At 42.0% G+C, this 21164-nt stretch overlaps 1 protein-coding gene across 1 annotated transcript in view; it reads left to right on the top strand.

Annotated features, from left to right (window-relative positions):
* The window catches only part of LOC141753803 (semaphorin-6D-like), a 147718-nt gene that overhangs the window by 89810 nt on the left and 36744 nt on the right, over window positions 1-21164 (top strand). The window contains exons 8-18 of the mRNA XM_074612390.1: window positions 30-131; window positions 4542-4632; window positions 4854-4976; window positions 5947-6035; window positions 7780-7869; window positions 8080-8207; window positions 9361-9492; window positions 9617-9772; window positions 13395-13568; window positions 13669-13809; window positions 15657-15734. Of these exons, the coding sequence (XP_074468491.1) occupies window positions 30-131; window positions 4542-4632; window positions 4854-4976; window positions 5947-6035; window positions 7780-7869; window positions 8080-8207; window positions 9361-9492; window positions 9617-9772; window positions 13395-13568; window positions 13669-13809; window positions 15657-15734 (1304 nt within the window). The remainder of the gene's footprint in view (window positions 1-29; window positions 132-4541; window positions 4633-4853; window positions 4977-5946; window positions 6036-7779; window positions 7870-8079; window positions 8208-9360; window positions 9493-9616; window positions 9773-13394; window positions 13569-13668; window positions 13810-15656; window positions 15735-21164) is intronic.

Here is a 21164-nt window from a genome sequence, read left to right on the forward strand (position 1 = left end):
AGGGTGATCACAGTTTGTTTGTGTTGCAGGACGAGTGCTACAACTACGTCAAAGTGTTGGTGCCGCGGAACGACGAGACGCTGTTCGCCTGCGGTACCAACGCCTTCAACCCAACCTGCCGAAACTACAAGGTAAACAAACTACTGGGAGCTACTCGGTGTTAAGAGGGGTTTGTCCCAGAAAAGGCTCATTTTGAAATAGATGTTTAAATGTTAGAACTAATATATTTGCTTCATTTGAGTCTATGTGGAGGTAGAAGGAAGTTACCGCTTTTATTGTTATAGTCTGAGTAACGTGATGTCATATCCGTTCCGTATCCGTCAACCAAAACAAACCGCAGCAAGCCGAAATGAGAAAGTAGAAAACGTCGGAGGGTCAGCATGGATATGACCTGCACCCTCACATGTTAAATCCAGCGTGGTAAACACTACACATCCAGTAAAGGATGGAAACACTTTGGGTTTCACACATTGCAGGAAAAGCAGAGCTAGACATCACGGCTAAAGCTGCATGCTAACTCTGTCGCGAAGGGAAACGTTATCGTATTGTGGTAACGTGGCGGTCGGGTCGGCCGTCGCTCTCATCTCCGTGGTCAAATGGTCCGACGCTACAACTGTAGAGCACCCATATACTGACATTTATGTTAAATGCATTCAAACGGCCCCGATGGAGCTGACCATGGATGTATAAAGAGAACAGAGCTGACGGGAGAGCTAGAGACCACCTTGGAGAAGTTAGAGGAAGTAGACACGTGTGACTACGTCCGGTTTTCAAAATAAGGTGAAAACATTACATGTTACCCTTAAAAATTAAAAAGAAAATACCACTAATCTGTGAGGGAAATGTCTTTATTCTTTGATTTTGGGGTTGCTGGGAAAAATGTAATAAATAATGTCTGACAATGATCCTGATATTTTTGACTTCAGGACATCTCTGACTACATAAATGCTGAAAATCAAACATTTTTATTGTATTAATTTAGATATTTTACAAAGTTAAAGTCCCTAGAAGTGTATGATTCAACTTGTTCCCATGGTCTAGTGTTAAAAAAGTTAACAAAAATCACAATAAATCTCAATATCGTAGCAATACATAGTGTATCGAATCGTCCCAGCCCTAATAAATAACACACACACACAAACATACTGATATTTCACCTTCTCTTTTATATATCAGTGTATTTTCTGGGTATATTTAAATTAATTTTACTACTGAATAAGTTTAGTTCTAACTAAACGCTTTGGTTTATAATTAATTGTAATAAGGGGGAACTGTGTAGTTGCTATTTTGCACAAACAACAAATGCAGTTTAAATATAACCTGCTCAGTGTGAGTCTCCACATTGTGTGTTTGTACTTTCTAACCTGCCCTATTATCCTCTCAGCTGTTGAATTTCCAAACACCTCGTCACTAACATCGGGTTAATGAGCAGAGAGACGGGGCTCGAAGGCGGCGGCGAGATGACTTTTATTCTGGCGGCGCTCGTTTGACTCCTAATTGAAAGTGTCAGGCAGCTCGAGACGTCTCGTCACCACCAAACACAACAACGCCGCCACAAAAGACACAATTTCAGGTGTCAATCCAGAGTCGTTGTTCCCTTTTTGTTCACTCTGCTGCGGCGGCGGTGGCGCTGCAAGTTTTTGATTGACAGACGCTGACCCCGTTTAGCAGAAGCTTCTTACGCTTTGAAACCTCCGGCGGCGGGAAAAACAACAAGTTTACCTGAAGACGCTTTGTTTTGTTTGAAGAGTTTGGGGGGAAACTGTGAAGATGCCGCTCTCATTTTAATTGATTGATGGCACAAAATAAAATCAGTTTGTTCTTTTTAAAGAACAGGAAGTAATTTGATTTATTTTAAACACTCAAGAAGCTGCAGTTTCACAGATAATCAGTGATGCAAGACTTTATTTAGCATGAAGGCAGTAAACTGTGAGAAACTGATTACTGTGCAGATTGAGTCTCTCCAGGATGACGTGTTTAACAGCAGGAAGCTACGAACCTGAAAATGTCTTTATCACTCAGACTTCCATCGATAAAGTTGTTTTGTTGATTATTAACTGCTGATTTCTGACAGCAGGACATTAAACTTTAAACAGCTCTGTGAAGGAGCTCTTTTTGTCTCTTGGAGATGTTTTTATGAATGAAACTTTCCCAGAAATGGATCAGAACAGAAAACCTTTTTGTGACATTTTCATTCAATCAATTCATAACTGACAGAATGCATCTTTTATTTCACCCTTCAATAAAACTCTTAATTGAATACTATTTTGTACAATTCTGAGAACTAAATGCAAGTAAACAGAAATATTAAGAAGCTCTGGAAGTGACTGAGCAGCGCGAGCATGTGTTAGCGGTTAGCTCGCTAGCTACAGCCCTTGTCACCACATCACCAAACATCTTACGTTTTATAGGTTGTGTATTTTAACGAACTCCTCCTACAGATTTAATCAGATTAACTTGAAATTTGGTCAGGACCATCTTAAGACCTTAAGGATGAAAAGTTATTCAAATGGTGAGTTTTCACTGAACGACCTGACCGTGGCGTGGCAGCCATTTTGAGCCATTCGCCATGAAACAGGAAGTTGTTGTAACTCAACTGTACATAGTCTGATCTGTCCCAGATTTCTCAGGCATGATGAGAGTCCAGTCCTGAGGACATTTATATGCAAAAAATACACTCATAGCCCCGCCCCAAGATGTTAGCCACGCCCCCTTTCATAACTCATGAACCGTTTGTCGTAGAGTCTTGTGGCAGGTGTCACTGCACTAATCAGAGTCTCGGGTTCATTTTGCCTGGCCGCGTCGATCGGCGTCCCGCCAGTTCCCCCGACGCGTAGGTAGGTGCGAGGGCCCGTTCATCGCTGCTCGCAGCTTTAATTCGCATTTGTGATTTGGTCTGGCGATAGCAGGCTAGCGATTTGCTAAATGAAAATGCTAAAATATTTTGAATAAATGCAAAAATATATTCAAATCAAGCTGCAAGCAGCGATGAACGGACCCTCGCCTCTCGTGCACGTCGGTGGTACTGGCGGACGCTCGGTTGTGCAGACGGTTTCTGTGATCGTTTGACACGACGCTCACAAGTTAGATGGCCTTCCACACATTAGGGGGCGCTATGGAGCCCGCTAAACACACATGAAACCATTTGCTGTAACTTTTCGCAATGTTGACAGGTTTTGATGCATGCGCCAAGTTTTGTGAGTGTTCGAGTATACCAACGGCGTCAAAAATTGATTTAAAGTCTAAAAGTAATTAGGGGGCGCTATAGAGCCGACGTGCTACACCCAAGCCCAATTGCGACATCAACCTCGGAATAATTACTAGTCTGAACATGGGTGCAAAGTTTCGTGAGTTTTCGAGCATCCTAAAGCCCTCAAACGTGGGTTCGTAAAATGAACATTAACGCACGGAAAATCCAAAATGGCTGACTTCCTGTTCTGTGAAACATTTCAAATTAATTGTTGATATGTTCTTAAAGATGAGAAGAATGATCCCACCAAATTTCATTCGCAACTCTGGCTTGCGTTTGGAGGCACTATGGAGGCCGCTGGCCACATCCGAGCCCAATCACTGCAGTACTATGCAGTTTTTCGCCAGTGGGCCAATTTTCGTTGATGAATGTTTTGAATGACGATACGACTCATTACTTTAAAAAACAAAATACCAACAAATAATTTAATAATAGGATGATGGAGGACAGAGATATCAAATCTTCATCTTAACCTCTAATTGAAACTTTCAAGCGCCGGGACATTCTTCTACTTTTTATCTGAGTATAGATGCTTGTAATCCATCTTTCAGGCCAGAACTCATGATTGTGATTGTTGAAACTTCCTGGAGTGATTTTCATTGGACAGCAGCAGCAGCAGCAGCAGGTCATCGTGGACGCTGTGTTGTCTTTGAGTAAAGTCGTCCCTCCTGAGGGTTTTTAATGTCCCCCACCTCCTCAAACAGCAGCAGACAGCTAACAGACTCCGATAGTGATGGAAATGAACAAACTGACAGAGATAAATAAGGAAGAAAAAACATTTAATTAAAATCTGCCATTAAATGTTTAATTCAATTTCAGGATGATTGACCCGTCCTCACCTTGCCATGCTGACTGCTACATCAATTAGGACACGATAGAACAAAGTAGAACCATGGAGGAGGAGTGACACGTTATCACTGTGTCCTACTTCATGATGATGGAGTCAAACAGAGAGCGAGATTAAAAAACAGGGAACGAGGTCAGAGAGTGCAGCGCTCTCAGCTATAAACACATTCAGCTCCCTGAGGGCGAACACAGCACACAGGTATATTTATGAGGCTAAACGCCTCCGTTAGCCATTCAGCTAGCGTAGCTTCTGAACACAGGCTGACAATGAAATATCATCAGAGCGCTATCAGCTTAGATAACATGTCAATAACATTATCAGCAGCATAATTAACTGAGATGCTACGCCGAGAATAAACAACACGCTATCAAAGTAGCTAGCATGCCGTCAGTAGCATCTTTAAAAGACATTGTGTTCCACGAGTCCTCTGTTTGTTCCTCTCAGATGACGTCCTTGGAGCAGGTCGGGGAGGAGGTGGTCGGTCAGGCTCGGTGTCCCTTTGAGTCGGTTCAGTCCAACGTCGGACTGTTTGCTGGTGAGTCAAAATCATAGTTACAGATTACTAAAGGCCAGTACACATCTACAACATGAGTTATACAGTTAACGACAGTAAAACTACAAAGACATCCACACTGATGCGTACCGTATCAGAAGTGTTTAATAAAATGGGGATATTTCACGGTAGTTAATTAACTTAAAGTGTCTGAGATGAGTTCAGGTCTTCGGTGTGAACATGAACACGTTGCTGTTTCTCAGGGGGAGATTTCTACTCGGCCACCATGACGGACTTCCTGGCCAGCGACGCCGTCATCTACAGAAGCCTGGGAGACGGCCGACCCGTCCTCCGGACCGTCAAGTACGACTCCAAGTGGCTCAGAGGTCGGTGACCACGGAGACGAAACATACTCAACACAACACTCAACCTACCTGTTGTTCTCTGTTTCAACCACATCTGGGAGCAGATGGTTTAGTTGGTATCATGTGACGTCAATATGGAATTTTAGGTCATATGATGTACAGAAAGGGACTTGTTGGACTGATATTGGACTGCTACTTGAGCCTTCACTCTTTAAAGATCTGAAATATTCTGTAGTTTAGTTCTGGATAAATCCATGACGACTGCCTCCATCACAACAGCAACTCCATCCGCTCAGGAAGAGAGGTGCTTAAAAACCTGTTGAGATTTTATCTGTCAGGGTTACATTGTGTTTGTCACATTTACTACATTTATTTATTTATATATATATATATATATATATATATATATATATGTAGTGGGTCTGACTCTGTGTTGTGTATGAGGTAAGGACACACTTCCTGGGACGGTCTTTGAGTGATTTATTTTCCCAGCAGCATCAACAGCAACTGTTGTTGTGAAGAAACAAAACATTCGTAGGGTCTCTCTTGCATTCATGCTCTCAGCGCCTGTGTAATATAACAACACACTGCTCCTCTAATTACTGGATTAATGCAAGAAAAGAAATACAATGACGACTGTAAAGCTCAACAATGCTGATACAATGACTTTCAATGCGTTTTAAATAGTTTAAGCTCACATTTACAGTCTGTGTGAAAGCACGCTGTGTATCAGGCCCCAGTTTGATGAAGGAGCATAAAACCAACAAGTCCATATTTTGTCTCGGTGGGATTTTGAACGGCATTCTGGGAAAAGTAAAAAAGCCAGTAACTGTGAAGTAAAGTAGGCGATGAAGATTAAAAAACAGTATATTATCAGCCGATAACAGCTGGAGCGTGTTGAACATGATGAGTTCCAGTGAAATACGATATGAGGAGAGTTTTACCTTGAAAACGGAATAAATCGATAATCATCTTCTTCTTCTCTCTGCAGAGCCTCACTTCCTGCACGCCATCGACTACGGTAACTACGTCTACTTCTTCCTCAGCGAGATCGCAGTGGAGTACACCGCCCTGGGCAAGGTACGGCTGTGTGTGTGTGTGTGTGTGTGTGTGGGTGTGTGTGTGCGTGAACAGGTAGTGGTGGTGAAACTGTATCTGAACTCTGGGAAACTAAAACCTGCACCGGCAGAGTTACTGACTTCTGTCATCGTGGGGCAGCTAAGCTGAAATATTCGTAACAATTGTGCATTTTGCGATAAAAACAACTAATTTTGTACAGACGTAGGTTTATATGTTATGAAAAGATATAGATGTCGGGGCGCTGCAATGATGATGATGACTTCCAAGGTGTGTTCAAGCTGATCAGATCAGAAGATCACAGACATGTTTTTATTACCTCTTTATCTTTTAAGGGTGCTTTTTAAAAGCTTTTAAACTGAGAAAATGTGAAAACCAAATAAAATGAGCATGAAGGTCACTTCAGGGTCGAACTTCACCCCCTTACCTTCATGATAGAATCACCAACCAATACAACTTTAGAAAGGCAAGATTTTCAGCTTTTCATCGGTGCATTTCTCGTTTTATTAGCAGTAAATTTGACAGAGATATTGCTATTGCTGGATAAAGTAACAACATGAAGTAACAACGTAAAGTAACAACATAAAGTAACAACATAAAGTAATGACGTAAATTAACAACATAAAGTAACGACTTAACAAAACAACATAAAGTAACAATGTAAAGTAACGACGTAAAGTAACGACGTAAAGTAACAACGTAAAGTAACAACGTAAAGTAACAACGTAAAGTAACAACATAATGTAACGTAACAATGCAAAGTAACGACGTAAAGTAACAACGTAAAGTAACAACGTAACGTAACAACATAATGTAACAACGTAATGCAATGTACGTAATGTTGTTACGTAACAATGTAACACAACACATTATTATCGCGTTAACAGCCCTAGTATATATATTTTCCATAGATAATAAGTGTGTATTGAAACCAAAATGAAGTAAACTCAGCTCTGATTGGCTGTGCATGACGACTAGAATTGTCCCAAGAGGAAATTAATAAGAGGGCATTTGATTTAAAAACGTCCATCATTCATTAGTGATGACACATTGTACAACAATCTGGCATAAATTAATAATTTACAGCTGATTTAAATTCTATGAGGAGCTGCCACACTTGTTGCATCGTGATCTTTATGCATAAATGATATTTATAAAGTCATTTCTACTGTATATATATTCACACAACAACCTCTGCTGTTAGGTTAACTAGTCACTGCAATGAAAACACCCTCAATATCTGCAGCTTTATGAAGTTCCTGTCAGTAAAAACACACCTTTGAGATGTTATTTTGACTCTACATGTACATTGAAGTACTCAGAAGTACTTACAGTATATGTGTCATCTCAGGACTTGCAGTAAAAGTAGTTATTTCATCAGCTGCAGGAGAACAGTAACATCAACATCAGATGCGACTGACTGTTGACTAACTGGCTGCTTCCTCACATCTTTCTCCAGCGTCTTCATGTTATACACAGTCTGTTATTTATTGATCATAGAGCCGACAAATTATATATAAAGACTCAGACTCAGACTGAGCTGTCTCACCTTAAACTCTGATCTTGTTCTCGTCTTTCTCTGCACAAAAACATCTTATGTTCCATAGACCACCGTCGTTTTATTGTTCTCTTGATTTTCTATTAATTCTTTATACATTTTAATAAGTTATACCGGCGCTCTCAGATACCAGACCTCAATAAGAACTGTAGAGTCTCTCTCTCTCTCTCTTTCTCTCTTTCTCTCCAGGTGGTGTTTTCTCGAGTCGCCCGGGTTTGTAAGAACGATAACGGAGGTTCTCCCAGAGTTCTGGAGAGATACTGGACTTCCTTCCTCAAGGTGACTTCACACTGAATGACATGAATAAAGGACATGGACTGGGACTGTCCTCTGAGACTGTCCTGTGTGAGAATAAAGGAGGGTGATGAATGTCCTGAACGTCACAATGTGAAGCAAATTAGAGTCTCTTATTTGCATATTTCAGACGTTTCACCTCGTTATTGTTGAGTTATTTTTTAGGGCTGATTCTAACTCTTTTTGTGCGTTCAGGCTCGTCTGAACTGTTCGGTTTCCGGAGATTCGTTCTTCTACTTCGACGTTCTTCAGTCTCTCACCAACGTGCTGCAGATCAACCAGAGACCGGCGGTGGTCGGCGTCTTCACCACGCAGGCCAACAGGTAGTCATCCGGGACTGTGTGGTGGTCTTACTTCTGTCTCTGTGAGGACGAGTCTCAGTCTGAGACCTGAAGAGTGAGGGCGTTATCTAAGAGAGAGAGGACTTTTTTTTTTGAAAAATAAGACATTGTTTAGAAAGTGAGGACATTTTAGGGAAAAGAGGACATTTTGAAAACTGACACAATTTTGCAAAGTGATGATATTTTTTTTGAAAATGACATTTTTTGAAAGTGAGGACATTTTGAACATCAAGGAAAATGTTTGAAGGTGAAGACGTATTTCGTAAAGAAGGGACATTATTTTAAAGTGCGAACATTGTTTAGAAAGTAAGGACATTGTTAAAAAAGTGTAGATATTAAGAAAGTGAGGACATTTTTAGAAAGAGACGACATTGTGTAGAAAGTCAGGACATTGTTAAGAAATTGCAGATATTATTAAGAAAGTGTGGACATTGTTAAGAAAGTTTAAGAAAGTGCGGACATTTTAGAAATTGAAGATATACTGTATATTAAGTGAGGACATTTTGTCCGATCCTCGTTCCTACGAAGGGCTGTTTGAAGGGTAAGACTTGGTTTCAGCATTTTGATAGGTTTGTGTTGAGATCTGGGGAAGGGAATATATATATTATGTCCTCAAGTATAGATGCACAAAACTATTTATGCATGAACAGATGTCTCCGTCTTCCCTTATTTCCCAGTTTCTTTATTCTCTTCTTGCGTGTCTCCTCTGTTTTGTGTTTCCTTCTTCTTTCAAGCTACTCGTCCTGCTTTAGGAGATTCACCTCAGTAGTTATTGCTGCTCCAGTGTTCGAGTAGAGAGGTTCCTCTCTTGTCCTTCCCGTGAACTGTCTCTATAAGTTTACAGGGTGGATTATATAATGTTTGGATTGTGCTGCGAGTCAGAGACTCAGCACAGAGCTCTGAGGCCTGGCTCTCATCCTGTTTCAGTGTATTTAATCTTAAAGTTTTCCTTGTTTTCTGAGTCTTGGGATGGAGTTTGTTAGTTTTGGTTTTGTTTGGGGTTTCAGGGTTTGGTCTGACATGGAGAGTTGTCTTCTGAACTCCCTTTCGTCTCTGTGTTTACATCCACACAGTCTTTCCACAACAGAATTATTTGCAGCTTGTTTAATGTGATTCTGTCTCTCATTGTCTGCAGTATCCCCGGCTCAGCAGTTTGTGCTTTCTACATGGACGACATAGAGAAAGTCTTCAACGGGAAGTTTAAGGAGCAGCGGACCAGCGACTCATCCTGGACTCCGGTACCTGACGAGCAAGTTCCCAGACCGAGGTGAGACAGGCTCATCTAAAACCGGCGGCTTAAATACTGCGTTTCTGTATGACACATTTAAGAGTTTACAGCAGTATTTCAACAAGAATACATCTGAAATAGCTTTTTGTTTTCTTTCCTGCAGGCCCGGTTCGTGTGCAGGTGACGGTCCGGCTGCAGACTACAAGTCGTCGGTTCAGTTCCCCGACGAGACGCTGGCGTTTATCAAGTCGTATCCTCTGATGGACGAAGCTGTTCCCTCCGTCAACGACCGGCCCTGTTTCACCAGGACCTCCAGCAGGTAATGCAGACGTTTCTTAGCTGAACACTTCCAGGTTGGGTTGGTGGTTCAAAACTCTCAGGATCAGCCCAGAATAAGCAGGTAGAGAAGGTGGCGTTTCTAATATCCAGCAGGGGGCGACTCCTCTGGTTGCTAAAAGAAGTCTGATTGTTTAGAAGTCTATGAGAAAATGAGTCTACTTCTCTCTTGATTTATTACCTCAGTAAACATTGTAAACATGAGTTTACCAAGATGTTAAGCCAAGATGGCGACGGCCAAAACCCAAGATGATGATGGCCAAAGACCAAGATAGCGATGGTTAAAATCAAAGATAGCGATGACCAAAATCAAAGATGGTGATTGCTAAAAACCAAGATGTTGACACCCAGAAACCAAGATGGCGGCGGCCAAAAACATACGTAGATGGCGACGGCCAAATACCAAGATGGTGACGGCTAAAAACCAACATGGCGACAGCCAAGAACCAAGATGGTGACGGCTAAAAACCAAAATGGAGTCGGCCGAAAACTAAGATGCAGACGACCAAAATCCAAGATGCTGACGTCATAAACCAAAATGTGACGTCATAAACCAAAATGTGACGTCAAAAACCAAGATGAAAACGGCAAAAATGCAGAACTCACGGTTTCAAAACTGTAGTCCACAAACCAATTGGTGACATCACGGTGATCATCTCTTATGTACAGTCTGTGGTCTTGACCCAACAGACCCCGTGTCTGTTGGTCAACAGTGTCTGGTTTTATGTCCAGCATCCGGGACGCCTGACAACGTCTCAACATTTGTTTTCCACAGTGATGTCTCAAAATATTCAGTATTCTGAATTCATCCATGTTACCTCACTGCAGACAGTGACTCATCACTACTCTGTTGTTTTATCCTCTCTTCTTTATTTCCCACTATGTTGAAAATATCTCTGATTTGATTTCAAGGAAACAGTGGGAGTAAAACATCTCTGCTACATTCTGACATTAAATGCATCTTTTATTTACTGGTTACTAATTGGCTGATTTGTGTAGGATGATGAGATTTGTCTTCTTCCTCTCTGCTCTGCTGCTCCGTGACGGATCATTACATCTGCAGTTTGTGTTTGTAGACGTTTATATGTGGCTCTGGTCCACATTTACAAGATGCTACGGTGAAATTATCTCCAGCTTCGAGACCGTCGTTAAATGTCAGAGCCAGTGAAGTGTAGAGTCACTACAGGTTGTGATGGGAATGTTTAACACGTCTTTAATTCCCCTCAATCGGCAGCAGCCAGTCAGGTCTGAGCTTCAGTCCACCAGATAACAGGACCAGAGCCCTCCTGGGAGCCTAAAACGATAGAGAAAGAGATCCCAGATGTCAAGAGGGACGTGGACAATGTGATCTAAGGCCAGTTTTAAAGTTACAGCAGCGAACCCAGCGTCCCGACCTGGAGCGGCGAGGATAATCATCTGCTCTGATTAGTCGCCAGCTCACAGGAAGTTCTCTCCGTCTCTGAAAATATCTGACCTTTGTAATCTGCGTCTGCAGGTTTCGAATGAGTTTCTGATGGATTCTAATTACCAGTCTGGAACAGGAATGAGACTCTTAATTCCACGTTTGAATTAGCCTCCGCTCTGGAGAGGCCCGCGCTGACCCAGATAATGATGATGACCGTGTCCTCTCGCTCTTATTATTATATAACTCCAGCCTGGTACAGTACGAGCAGGAAGATGTATTGTATCATTCCTACATTTCCCATCATGCCCTTTATACATCAACAACGTGAGACTTTGAGAATTTATTATTATTTTATGTGAGTTCATATGCAGAGAAGGAAATTTATGGTGAGGTCAAGACAGACAAGAGGACTTGTCCTAACTCAAAGTCCACTTACTGGCCAAAAATGGCCGTCACCATCTTGTTTTCTGGCCGTCACCATCTTGGTTTTTGGCCGTCTCCATCTTGGTTTTTGGCCATCTCCATCTTGGTTTTTGGCCGTCACCATCTTGGTTTTTGGCCGTCTCCATCTTGGTTTTTGGCTGTCTCCATCTTGGTTTTTGGCCGTCACCATCTTGGTTTTTGGCCGTCACCATCTTGGTTCTTGGCCGTCGCCATCTTGGTTTCTGGCCGTCACCATCTTGGTTTCTGGCCGTCTCCATCTTGGTTTTTGGCCATCTCCATCTTGGTTTTTGGCCGTCACCATCTTGGTTTTTGGCCGTCTCCATCTTGGTTTTTGGCTGTCTCCATCTTGGTTTTTGGCCGTCACCATCTTGGTTTTTGGCCGTCACCATCTTGGTTCTTGGCCGTCGCCATCTTGGTTTCTGGCCGTCACCATCTTGGTTTCTGGCCGTCTCCATCTTGGTTTTTGGCCGTCACCATCTTGGTTTTTGGCCGTCTCCATCTTGGTTCTTGGCCGTCGCCATTTTGGTTTCTGGCCGTCGCCATTTTGGTTTCTGGCCGTCACCATCTTGGTTTCTGGCCGTCTCCATCTTGGTTTTTGGCCGTCTCCATCTTGGTTTTTGGCCGTCACCATCTTGGTTTTTGGCCGTCACCATCTTGGTTTTCTGGCCGTCACCATCTTGGTTCTTAGCCGTCTCCATCTTGGTTTTTGGCCGTCACCATCTTGGTTCTTGGCCGTCACCATCTTGGTTTCTGGCCGTCACCATCTTGGTTTCTGGCCGTCTCCATCTTGGTTTTTGGCCGTCACCATCTTGGTTTTTGGCCGTCTCCATCTTGGTTCTTGGCCGTCGCCATTTTGGTTTCTGGCCGTCACCATCTTGGTTTCTGGCCATCTCCATCTTGGTTTTTGGCCGTCTCCATCTTGGTTTTTGGCCGTCTCCATCTTGGTTTTTGGCCGTCGCCATCTTGGTTCTTGGCCGTCGCCATCTTGGTTTTTGGCCGTCGCCATCTTGGTTCTTGGCCGTCGCCATCTTGGTTCTTGGTCGTAGCCATCTTGGTTTTTGGCCGTCGCCATCTTGGTTTTTGGTTTTTGGCTGTCGCCATCTTGGTTTATAGGCCGTCGTGGCACATTGGCTTCACATTTCAGTACTGGAGGTTTCCCACTGGTCTGAAAGGAGGTGCAAGGAACAAGTTTTCTGTCTTTTATTCGTATATAGAGTTCATGATTTTTCTCCTGAGTTCTTTAACTGAAGCAAAGTTCTCCCCTTCACACTTACGAGTCCAATAAGGACCCAATCATAGAACAGGTTTACGAATTTATTGGAATTAGAGTTTTTGTGTTTTATATGTATTCTTTGCTTCAAACAACAAATTATACTAAATTTGTATTAAAATAGATTTGATAAAGAAATCTGGTGATTGTAGAAGAATCAGCCGTTTGGTAAAATAGCTTTCAGTCATTCTAAAATCAAATTCACTGATTGGTTCCCTGTTGTGAGTTAATAATGAAGTTACTTTCTGGGGGACTCTTGGCTTTTACAGGCATATGGTTTCCTTCTGTCTGCACATTTTAGAGGGATAAAGCAGGTTTACTGTCCAGGTTAATGTGGGTAATAAAGAGGTAGACTTTTTTTTATCTAAGCGGTATTTGACTCTTGGTTGACATTTCACATTCAGCCAAAGTCCCTTGGCTAGTTTTAAAGATTTACAGGTTTTATATTCCTAACAGATCATTGAGCATCTTTCTTTTTACTCGCAGGTCCAAGCTGACCCAGATTGTGGTGGACGTGTCGGCCGGCCCCTACAAGGACCGGACAGTGATGTTCCTGGGTTCAGACGACGGCAGAGTCCTGAAGGTTTTGGCCAGCACGCATCCCAACGACAGCTTCGGATCCAAACTGCTGGAGGACATCGACGTCTACAACCCGTCCAAGTAAGACCCGAGTGGAAGGATTCCAGTACTCGGCCGCTGCTACTAAACCATTTAACGTCCATGTAATTATAATCTGCTCTGTCCATGTGTGTGTGTCCAGGTGTAACGTTCAGGGTCAGGAGGACAGGAGGGTTCTGGGATTGGAGCTGGATAAGGACCATCATGCCTTGTTCGTAGCCTTCACCAGCTGTGTCATCAGAGTGCCGCTGAGCCGCTGCAGCCAACACGGAGCCTGTAAAAAGTGAGACATCAGCACCGAAACCAGCTCCTCAAACTGCTGTTTTTAATTATTATAAAAACCTGATTAAAACGGCCTATTTTCTTCTCTAGTTTCTGCTAAACATACTGTTAATAAGCAGGAGAAGCTGAAACGTAGCAGCACAGAATTCAACGAAAGACTATAATTTAGTTAATTCTGGAAAACATCCCAAAAAAAATCTGAATCGGGGAGTCTTTTTAAACATTAATAAACGGAGCTTAATTTGGCAACATAATCAATATTGTAGAAGCCAGCGAGTGCCGGGGGAGATGGGGATGCCGAGTCTGAATGGTTGAATATGAGCAAAAAAAAGAACCTCATTTATAGATGCTAATAGACTGAACTGAGCTCACCGCCCAAATTAGAGCACATTCATCACTGGAGAGCCATGCACGTGCACACACACACGCACACACACACACACACACACACACACATGGTGAGTAATCAGACTTGTTTTAATTACTGAGTAGGATGAGTGAATGCCAGTCGATGTGATGTGGAAACACAGCTGCAGAGCTGCAGAGAGGCTTCCACCAGACACTCTGTATCTCCTCATCACCGGGGACCAGAGCTGGACACTTGACAGATGGACTTTAATTGGACTTGGTCTTGACTGCTGTGGGACTTAGATGAGGTGTGACTCCATCGCTAAAGAATTGATTTCAAAGCAAAAACATTCAGTTTTGGTCTCAAATAGCTTCAGGCTGGACATGGATTCGTCTTCAAGGACTTAAGACTTGTCTCAAATGACTTGAGACACAACCCGGACTCCTCGTGGGACCTGAAATGTGACTCGTCTTAAATGAATTGAGATTGGTTTGAGATTTTTCTCAGATGATTTAAGAATTGGCGTCTTGTCCGCAAAGACTTGTGACTTGACTTTGACTTGAGACTTGTCTGAGAACTTGATACTTAACTTGATCACTTGTCTAAAATGATTTGACACATAACTGTGGACCTGTGGCAGGAAATTCAGACTTGACCTAGAATTGCTCGTGAGACGTGAACTTGACCTGCCTTCAAGGACTTCAGGCGTGACTTGAAACTTCTCTCAAATTGATCCTGACTAGACTTGGACTCGCTATTAAAGGGCGTGAGACTTGATGAGAGACGTATCTCAAATTACTTGAGACATGTCAAATAAATTAATAAATAATAATAATAATAATAATAATAATTCAAAATATATATATTATTATAAATATATACAAATTAATATGATATTGAAAAAATAAATAAGTAAATAATAATAATGATTTTATTAATAATAATAATAATAAATAAGCAAATAACAATATAATATTAATATTATTCATAAGAATAAATAAGTAAATATTAATGAGAAGAAATAAGTAAATATTTATATAATAATCCCAATAAAGCATGTCCCTAAAAAATTAATTAAATTAAAAATAATTAAGGAATTATGTTTATATGTATTGATAGTAAAAATAAGACAAAAAAATAGGTTAGGGCAACACTCTTATTAATTTTTACTATTTTTACTGCTCATCTCTCTATAAGGACGAGCTACACAAAGAAAAGATCGCTCTATTGATAAAAACAGCTAATTTAACCTGAGGAGGACGAGACGCTGGCTTTTAATTCGAAACATCGGCATGAAATGTTAAAATTACATTAAAGCCGATCAAACAAGTAGTAGAAACAGAGAGAGTGTTTTCAGCAGAGAGGTGAGTGTAACGTACGTTATGCTTTTATTCGATAGTTCAACATGTTGTGTTTTTATGACGTGGACTCCTGGAACAGTAGATACGAGATAATGGAGATCCAGATAAACAACAACCTCTCTCCTCCTCTCTCTCCAGAGCCTGCCTGGCCTCTCGTGACCCATACTGCATCTGGCTGCGGACCGGGAGTTGTGCCAACATGGCGCCAGGTTTCAAGTACGTGTCACTTCCTCTCTCTCTCTCTCTTTCTCTCTCTCTCTCTCTCTCTCTCTGTCTCTCTCTCTCTCTGTCACTCTCTCTTTTCCTCTCAGCCGGCATCAATCTGACAGCTAATAACGCCGTGACGGCTCGGCTCGTATATCTGCCGCGGCGAGCGAAGGGTCGTATATCTGAGAGATGTAAATCCACGATGCCTTTCACACTGGCAGCCAGAGTGAAAGGATGGATGAGGAAACATAATGGGAACAAATGTTTAAGTGCTGCGTGCACTTTGTTAAATCTCCTGTTAGCTCAGTTTGTTCTCAGAGTGCACTGAGTTCCTGTTGGTGGCGTCAGCAACTCTCAATAGTTCCCACCTTAAATCTGCTCTCAGTTAAAGGTTGCTTTTCCACATTTTCTGTGTTCACTAATGGGCCACTTTGTTAGGGACACGTTGACGTGTCATGTTGACATGACAGCATCACACAGTAGCTGCAGATTTGTCACTTGCAAATCGTCATCATCAGATCCACTGCAGCACACTGTGACATCCTGCTGGAGGTAACCATTAGAAGATGGTGGTCATAAAGAGATGCGCATGGTCAGCAGCGACACTAAACCACCCTGAGCTGGTATTAAAGGGCCTAATGTGTGCCAAGAAAATATCCCCCTGCCTCATTACACCAGCAGCAGCAGCCTGGACCGCTCACATGAGGCAGGATGGATTCATGTTGTTTTACGTCAAATTCTGACCAAGACTCATCACACCAAGGGATTTTTTTCTGGTACCGATACTGCTACGATCCAGTTTTGGCGAGCCTTAGTGTAACTTGTGGTTATCTGTACCACACCTTTCATTAACGAGGCATTTTCACCTGCAGAGCCGACGCTCACTCAATGGTTTTTACGTTATGTTTTCGGGTTGTCGGTCCCATTCTCGTGAACGCCTTGAGCTAATTTCTTCAAGTTTGGCAAAAAACGTCCACTTGGATTCGAGGATGAACTGATTTGATTTTGGTGTGTCAAAAGGTCACTGTGACCGCAATATCTCAGGAACGCCTGGAGGGGATTTAACCTAGATTCAGTCCTCTCCATTGAGTCGCTGGTGCTCCTTTGTAGCTTCTATTGTGTATTATGTTTTTATGTAAATGTGTTTGAATGCGTCCTGTCTTGATGTGTGATATGTTGTGTTTTAATTAGGGCACAGTTAGGGCTCAGTTTCAAAGCTAGAGTGAAGGTACTGGTATCATATGAAACCAAAAAACTTAAAGAATCCATTGATACCAACCATGTCATACTAGCTTATCGGACTTGTATGGATTTGATCCTTCTTCACTAATAACAATGACCATATTTTTGGCATTGTCATCACCATAGTAACAGACTACAGTCGGATAATCTGGACATCTCCAGTTTCAACTCTGATATTTCCACCTTACAACACAGAGGCTCGGTTTTCCGAATCAAGAAGGCAACATATCACATATGTCATCATATTTTATAATGTTATCACCCTAAAAAATAATTTAAAAATCCTCAATTTGAGTAAGGTGATTGGTCGGATTAAACAGTTTTTCTTCTTTTATTAAATCAACCTTGAATGCTTCCAAATTGGCAATTGATGATTGGCTGCAAATGATGATTCAAACTAGTCGGTGCACGACTAGAACAAAGAATCAAACCTCTACTTTCTACGCTGCGATGTTGAGTCCTCCCGTTACTTTAGAGATAATGCTGCGTACTAACTTAGTATGCAGCATGTCAAAGTCAACAAACAAGAGATTGTTGAGTCATAAAGACAATGAGTCATGTTGTTCTGTGCTGCTCTATAAATAATTGTGTATTTAAAGCACTACGTTTTCGTAAACAGGAAGTGTCCTGGTGTTTACATGCTGGAGGTTTTTACATCAGACGAGATGAAACGTTGATGATCATCTGGGGAAAGTAGTTTCCTCCAGAGACGCTCGGCTGAGGAATCGTTTCAGAGTCCAGACTCTGGCAGACGGCCGGCGCGACGAGCGTTCGTACCCGGATAGTTCTCGATCACTGATATGCAGATCACGCAGCCGGCGTCCTCGCGGCGTCTCTACAGGTGACACGCTTCACTTCAGCCTGGAGACAGATGCTGCAGCAGCTGAACTGCACAGTGTGTTTCTGCAGATACAGGAACAAGTGTACAGATGTTCAAGGACAAGAGTTCATCCTCAGTAATGCACTTAAACATCTGATCAGACACCTGATTTGACCGTTATCACGCCATTAAATAGGCGTTATCAGTCGCTATAAGTACCATAGACGTGGGTCAATAGGGGCCTACTACGCCTACTACGTTGTAAAAGTGAAAGTGAAACTTAAAAGCAACACGTTCTAACACGTTAAACTGAAACGAAACGTCACGTTTTGAACACAAACAAAAAGACTTCTTTAGGTTTAGGCAACAAAACTACAACTTCTTTAGGTTTAAGAAATAAAACTACAACTTCTTTAGGTTCAGGCAATAAAACTACAACTTCTTTAGGTTTAGACAACAAAGCTACAATTTCTTTAGGTTTAGGCAAAAAAAAAAAACAGTCAAGTTTAGGGAGAACCATTGTGTTTTGGGTTAAAATAACTACGAACACAAAGACAACTACACGTTGGTTTCACTCAGGATCTGAATTCCAGTTTCCTGGGTGAAAGTCCAGTGTTTTGTGAACCATCCATCGTGTCGCATCCATCGTCTCCGACCTCCAACACTTATTTAGTTTCATACTGTCTATACTACAGCGCCTCACTTCCGATTCTGAGTCATCCTTACTACGATCTCTAGAGGTCGCTGTCGTGTTCTTTTATACCTTCTTTTGGTGATCTACCATGTGAGTATATGATAAAACCTACTAGTTGGTGTAGTAGGCCCCCTATTGACCCACATCTACGGGGCTTTTAGCGACGTTTATTTAATATCCTGACAACAGTATAATCGGCTGGATCAGAAGAGTGGAATAGCTGCTGCTCATTTGTCACAGAGCCCTTTGTAGAAACCTGATGGATCCAGCTGTTTAAATGAGTTCATTCTCAGAGTTTAGGTTCTCTGATTGCAGCTTCAGACCTATAAATGAACATAAATGTACTCATGCAGCCATTAGGAGGACTCCCTGATGTGGTTAGTCGCTCTCTGCTGCAGCGGTGGACAGAACAACAGTTCTGTGTGGCTGTCGACCTGCAGGAGTTTATAACTGATGGTATTTACAGATGAGGAGGCTGCAGACGCTCTCAGGATTAAAACAACTCCTCCCCCGAGAGACAAATATGAAAATAATATTGCTTCGATTTGTGGGGGTGGAGGGAGGGCGGGGGAGCGGAGGGATGGAGGGATAACCGCCGGTTTGGCCGCGGATCGATTGTCATGAAGTGTTGTGGAGTGGGCGCCAGCTACCTGACACTTTGGAGTTATTGATTGGAAGGTGGCGCGAGGGAACACATTTGATTTCACAAGCTACTTGCTGCTGCAGTGTGTGTGTGCGTGTGTGCGTGTGTGCGTGTCTGTGTCTGTGTGTCTGTATGTGTGTGTGCGCTGCTAAAATCTCATCTTGTCTCGGCATATTGATGGACTGGAGCAACACGGGGGATTTCATCTTCAGGCTCGACTCTCGTGTCTTGAATTTAGAGTCAAACTAAAAGCACTGGGAGCTTAAAGAAGTGTCTGCAGCTTTTGGCCCATTAAACCGTCTACACTTTTAATTTAGTGAGTCCCCAAATGTACCATTATTACATGCAAAATTAGCAATGTAATGTATTTACAAGTTCCTCCATGATGTCGGGTCTCTGGTTGCTGTTTTGGAACAACATTTTTGGTCTCCACAAATCACTGTCTTTATGGACTTGATCCCGACACACTTGTCAACCCTCCGGATTTTCCCGGGAGACTCCAATTTTTCATCGCCCTCTCCCGGTTTCCTCCCGAGGTCACATGTCTCCCGAATTTCTCCCGATTTATGACATTTCTTTTTTTCCTTTTCATTATCACAACCTGCTTGTGTCTGGCAGTGTACAGGCTACTGAGAGAAATACTCAAAATACACAAAAAATGAATGAATGAAAACTGATGAATATTAGTTCACGCCAGAGGGGCGAATTATTCTGTTTTATTTCCTGAGAATTAAAAGTAAAATTCAAAGTATTTAAGATGAAAATGAAGTTGTATTTCACTGTTTTCATTCTTTAAAAGTCACCAGAATGCAGGGGGCAAAGTCTCTCAAACTAAAATTTTTTCAGTGTGGGATCATCATTGCTAATGAAAATCTATCTGACGTGACTCGGGCAGAAATTCAGCTGTTAATGAAAGGAAGCAAGACGCCGTCGAGATGCGGTTTCCTCCCAACTTCAGAAGATAACACCAACACACACACAGGAAACAATCATTTCTGCGGCGCTGAAAAAAAACACACAACTGTTGTTTTTAATGGAAACACCAGCGGCGTGCAGACGGAGCAGCGAGGAGAAGCTGCAGGGAGATTGAAATGGACAGGATGAGCCGGTGGAGATGAAAAGAGACGAGGAAGGAAGCGGAGAGGGAGGCGACGATGTGATGCAAGAGGTGGAAAGATGAGAGACGGAGCAGCTCCGATAGAGATATCTGTGTCAGAGAGTTAAAGGAAGAGGAAGTAAAACAAGCAGGAAAGACACATAAAAACCGACGCTGAGTCTCTGATTTATGCTTTAATTTAAGTCTCGGTCACTTCTGGCTTCGACTTTAAGCCTCAGTGGATTCACAGACTTTAAAAGCTGGCAGATTTATCGCGTCATTGTCTTTGTGCTCTTCTCTCTGTCTTTTGATAATCAAAATGTCAACCCCGTCTCCCACAAAATACATTTATTTACCAGTAATTTGCTTTCACAGATATGATTTAGAGGAAACATAATGGCTGCACAGAAGTCAGAGGAAGGACGTCGAGGACGTTGACAGCAGAGATCAGAGTTGACATCCTGCATACGTGCAGCGTTTGGTTCACGATACTAAAACAAGCTAATTAGAAAGAGAGAAGCATCAGCTGTTAGTTCACGGCCTTAAACGAGTATTCACAACCCCTTAGATTGTTTCACATTTTATTGTGTCATTGTGGGGTATTGTGCGATAGTGTATTAGGGCTATTGTAGGTAAAAAAAGAGATAATAATTACGGCGCCAGGGGAGGGGTGTAATATACAGAGCAAAAACTCAGAATATCCGAGATTAAAGTCTTAAATTTACAAGAAAAAACATGGTTATTCTCTGAGATTAAAGGGGCAAATTTATGACAAAAAACTTACAAATTTGCCAGATTATTAAGTATTAAATACAAGAAAAAAACATGGATGTTCTCTGAGATTATAAAGTTGGAAATTTAAGAGAAAAAAAACTTGAATGTTCTCTGAAAATAAATTGGAAAATTTATGAGAAAAAACTCAGAAATTTGCGAGATTATAAAGT

Source organism: Sebastes fasciatus, chromosome 17 (genome assembly GCF_043250625.1).
Source record: "Sebastes fasciatus isolate fSebFas1 chromosome 17, fSebFas1.pri, whole genome shotgun sequence".
Lineage (NCBI taxonomy): Eukaryota > Metazoa > Chordata > Actinopteri > Perciformes > Sebastidae > Sebastes > Sebastes fasciatus.